General features: G+C 46.2%; 1 protein-coding gene across 1 annotated transcript; it reads right to left on the reverse strand.

Moving 5' to 3' along the window:
* Nucleotides 1-371: 371 nt before the first annotated feature.
* Nucleotides 372-3,837, reverse strand: LOC310800639 (muscarinic acetylcholine receptor M4-like; the record flags this gene model as incomplete). The annotated part of the gene is made up of 2 exons (XM_083663264.1): nucleotides 372-1,159; nucleotides 3,312-3,837. 2 exons carry the CDS (start codon nucleotides 3,835-3,837, stop codon nucleotides 372-374), a joined length of 1,314 nt encoding a protein of 437 aa, XP_083519390.1.
* Nucleotides 3,838-4,184: the final 347 nt, after the last annotated feature.

Genomic DNA, 4,184 nt, shown 5'->3' on the forward strand with positions numbered 1-4,184 from the left:
GCCATTTGGGGAGTTTTTATAAAGTAAAACGAGCCATTTAAAAGCGTATTGCTGTCGTTCTCTTCCATGCCTCCTGCACAAGCAGGAGACAGGAAACCGAACGGCTTGACTACAAGTACGGGTGTGACGAAGGGACAAAATAGTGGCATGCGATTAACGCGATAAAAAAAAACGCGTTATGATCGGCACGCATTAACGCGCGATTAACGCGTTAACGCTGACAGCCCTAGTTTTAACATTCAGAAGTGGGACTTGAATTATAAAAGGTTGAGCTCCCAACTGCTAGTCTGAACTGCCACAGGTTTTTTTTACATTATATACATAGTTACAAGTCCATTGAGTGAACCGTTTAATTGAACACAACAGTAGGCTCATCGCAGCTTTCTGCTGTGGCACTGGAGAAGACTGCGGAAGGTTTTTCTGAAGGTGACGTTGCACAGAGCATAGCAGCCCGGGTTGATGGCACTGTTGATGTAGCAGAGCCAGTAGCCCGCACTCCACAGCGGGTCGGGGATACAGAAGTGACAGAAGGTGCCGACGACCGCCATGATGTTGTACGGTGTCCAGGTGAGGATGAAGGCCAGGAGGATGGCCAGGATGGTCTTGGCGACCTTCCTCTCCCTGGCTGCTACCCGACGCCTCCGTCGCTCCTGACACCTGGTGAAGCTGGGGAAGGAGAGGCCGGTCGAGACTCCTCTGCGCTGCTGGATGGGGGGCGAGGAGTCATTTTGGGTTTTGGGAACTCTGCTGTCGTCTTCCTCCCTGCTGTGCTGAGTGGCGGCCTGAGGGGGGCAGTGTGGAGAGGAGGGTTGCGTGCAGGAAGCTCTGGGTGTCCGGGACACGTTCCGGTTCCTCCTGGGCTTCGGTGCGCTGCTGGACTCAGATTGGTTCGGAGTGTCTGAGCAGGTCTTGGTCTCGGGGTCGCTGGCCACCCAGCTCTTTCTTTTCAGGAGGAAGTCTTTGAGGGAGGGGCTGGACTTCCTCTCTTGGTCCGACTGGAGCACGCTCAGTCGACTGCGGCTGGCAGCCGATACGCGGCTGTACAGGCCAATCATGAGGAGTGCCGGCAGGTAGAACGAAGGCAGTGAGGTCACCAGTGTGACGACGGGGCTGGCTAACAGCTGGATGTAACATTCTCCATCGGGGACGATGCGTTTGCCTGTGATTAGAGATGAAACGTATGAACATTTCATATCACAATTATAGTGACCACGGTTGTCTGGATTATCATGTTAAAATGTACTGAAAATGTTCAAAAAGTACTGATACACTCACTGAAATCATTTCAACAAGTTTATTGAAAACTCAAGCCCCAGAGGAGACTGTTGCTTACTTTGGTTGATGGACAGTATTTACCATATTTTTCAAAGTGCTGTAGTCAAACACAGTTTTAATGATAATCAATATTTGAAACAGTAATACAATTTTTTTGATTTAACCTTTATTTATACTATCCATTAGTTGCAGAATGGATTTAACAGCAAAAAAGAATACTGGGCCATCTTGAGAAAAACCATTTGATATAAAATAATTTGAGCCAGGAGTCTTGAAGTACGGAAGCTGAGAACGGCCATGTGTTTATTTATTATTTTTATGACCGTAAAAAAAAAGAAAATCTCGAGATAACGACTTATTATTTCGTTATCTCGAGATAACAAAATCCGTTTTCTTGTGATAACGACTTATTATTTTGTTATCTTGAGATAACAATTTTCGTTTTTTTTTTACATCATGCTTGGGAAGCCAAGCATGAAAGAGTGCACACACTCTTTCAGCACCATGGAGCTGTCCAGGTAGTGTTGATTAGGGGCAATCACCAGCTAACTAGTGTTAATATGAGTGTTCTTCCTGCAACTGTTATGTTTTGATCTAAAGATGGGGCGGCTGTGGCTCAGGAGGTAGAGCAGGTCGACCACTACTCAGGTGGTTCGATCCCCAGCTCCTCCAGTCCGCATGTCCAAGTGTCCTTGGGCAAGACACTGAACCCCAAATTGCTCCCTGCGTGGCAGCTGGCTGCCTTCGGTGTGTGAATGGGTGAATGTAGGCACAGGTAAATTGACCTCAGAAAGATGAATGGATTCTGCCTCTCCATGTGGCCATACAGCATTGCGTAATGCTGTGATGTGCGTAATGACACACTGGCACTGTTATTAATAAGCAGATGAGTCCGATTTTAGTCATTCATCAGTCATCATCATGTGTTTATGTCCAAAATAGAAAATAGCCTGATGACGAGTGTGTGCGTAAAAACAAGCAAGAATTCCATGCAGCAATTCAACATGATTGAAGATGTTTATGCCATGAAATACCGTTCGTTAAGCCTACTGTTCATCATGTAATTAGACTAGTTATTTATGCCATTTTGCTGCTGTAACAACTGCATCCATAGCAAATGGCCAAACTAATGCCTGAAAACGACATACTTTAGATCAAAACATAACAGGCACAGGAAGGTTTGAGCCAAATTTGGAGAAATTCCCTCAAGGCGTTGATGAGATACCACGTTAGCAAGCCTGAAATGGGTGATCATGAGGTCACAGTGACCTTGATCTTTGACCACCAAAATCGAATCAATCCATCCTGGAATCCATCCTGAAACGAAATTTGAACGAAATTTGAAGAAATTCTGCCAAGGCGTTCTTGAGATATCGCATTAACGAGCATGAAACAGGCAGTCGTGAGGTCACACAGTGACCTTGAACTTTGACCACCAAACGGAACAGTTCATCATTGAGTCCAAGTGGAGGTTTGAGCCAAATTTGAAGAAATTCCATCAAGGCTTTCCTGAGATATTGTGTTAACGAGCTTGAAAATGGCAGTTGTGAGGTCACAGTAACCTTGAACTTTGACCACAACAAGCTTGTAAATGGCATTTGTGAGGTCATAGAACTTTGACCTTTGACTGCCAAAATCGAATCAGTTCATCCTTAAGTCCAAGTGGATGTTTGAGGGAAATTTGAAGAAATTCTGTCAAGGCGCTCCTCAGATATCGCGTTAACGAACATCAGACGGACAACCCGAAACCATTATGCCTCCGGCCTGGCTATCGCCGGCGGAGGCAGAACCAGGGCATGTGACCCTGCAGACATGTGGAGCAGAGTAAAAGGGGACAGGAACATAATTTGGCGGTGTGTGTGTGTGTGTGCCTGTCTGTCTGTACATTTATCTATGTGTGTATTTATGCCTTATTAATAACTATGTGTAACTGTGGCTGTTGATTATGTAAATAAAGCAAATGTAACTTAAATCTTCTCCGTTACCAACAGGAATTTTATGTTTTATCATTAAACCGGTAATCATTTCATCCCTACCTGTGAGGGCCTGCCAACAGAGAATAGCTGGAGCCCAGAGGAGGAAGGAAAGCAGCCAGGCAGTGGCGATCATCAGCCCGGCCGTCCGTGCGGTGCGCCTGGCAGGGTAGCTGAGTGGGCGGGTCATACAGAAGTACCGGTCCAAACTGATGATTAGCAGGTTCATGACCGAGGCATTACTGACCACATAGTCCAGAACCAGCCACATGTCACAGGCTACGGCTCCCAGGGGCCAGTGACCCCACACCAGGTACAGCGTGTACAGGTTCATGGAGACCAGGCCGATGATGAGGTCAGCCACCGCCAGGCTCAACAGGAAGTAGTTGTTGACAGTCCTAAGGTGACGGTTGACTTTGATGGACAGAATGACGAGCGTGTTACCCAGGACTGTGATGATGCTGAGGGAGGCGGTTGCCATGACGATAAGGACGAGCTGGAGTGTGCTATAAGCTGCTCTGGTAGGAGAGGAGGCGTTAAAGCAGGGGCGGAGCCAGCAGGTGGAGTTGAGCTCAGCTGCTTGTCCCATATTGCCTGGTAAACATACCAAAAACACAGAGGCACTGTGTAAAGCAAATTTGTTTCTAAACACATTATAGGCCTACATGTTAGAAATGACTTGCTGAAAACGTACAGAACTGTGGAGTCACCATTTTTGTGTTCAGGATTTTTTGTGTGGGCCCATACAGTCTAGGGGGGGAGGCTTTATAGAGAGCCAAAGTCGACATCACTGCCTGCTTCAGCATGCTCACCACGATTCAGCTATATTTAGAAACAGCCCGAGGAAAAAAAATAAAAAAATATTTTTCTTTTAAATTAGCTGTTTCTTTACATTTTTGGAACGAGTCGTTTGGTTTGACTAAGTACAACTATTTT

This window comes from Poromitra crassiceps (genome assembly GCF_964638095.1).
Source record: "Poromitra crassiceps genome assembly, chromosome: 30".
NCBI classification, from domain to species: domain Eukaryota; kingdom Metazoa; phylum Chordata; class Actinopteri; order Beryciformes; family Melamphaidae; genus Poromitra; species Poromitra crassiceps.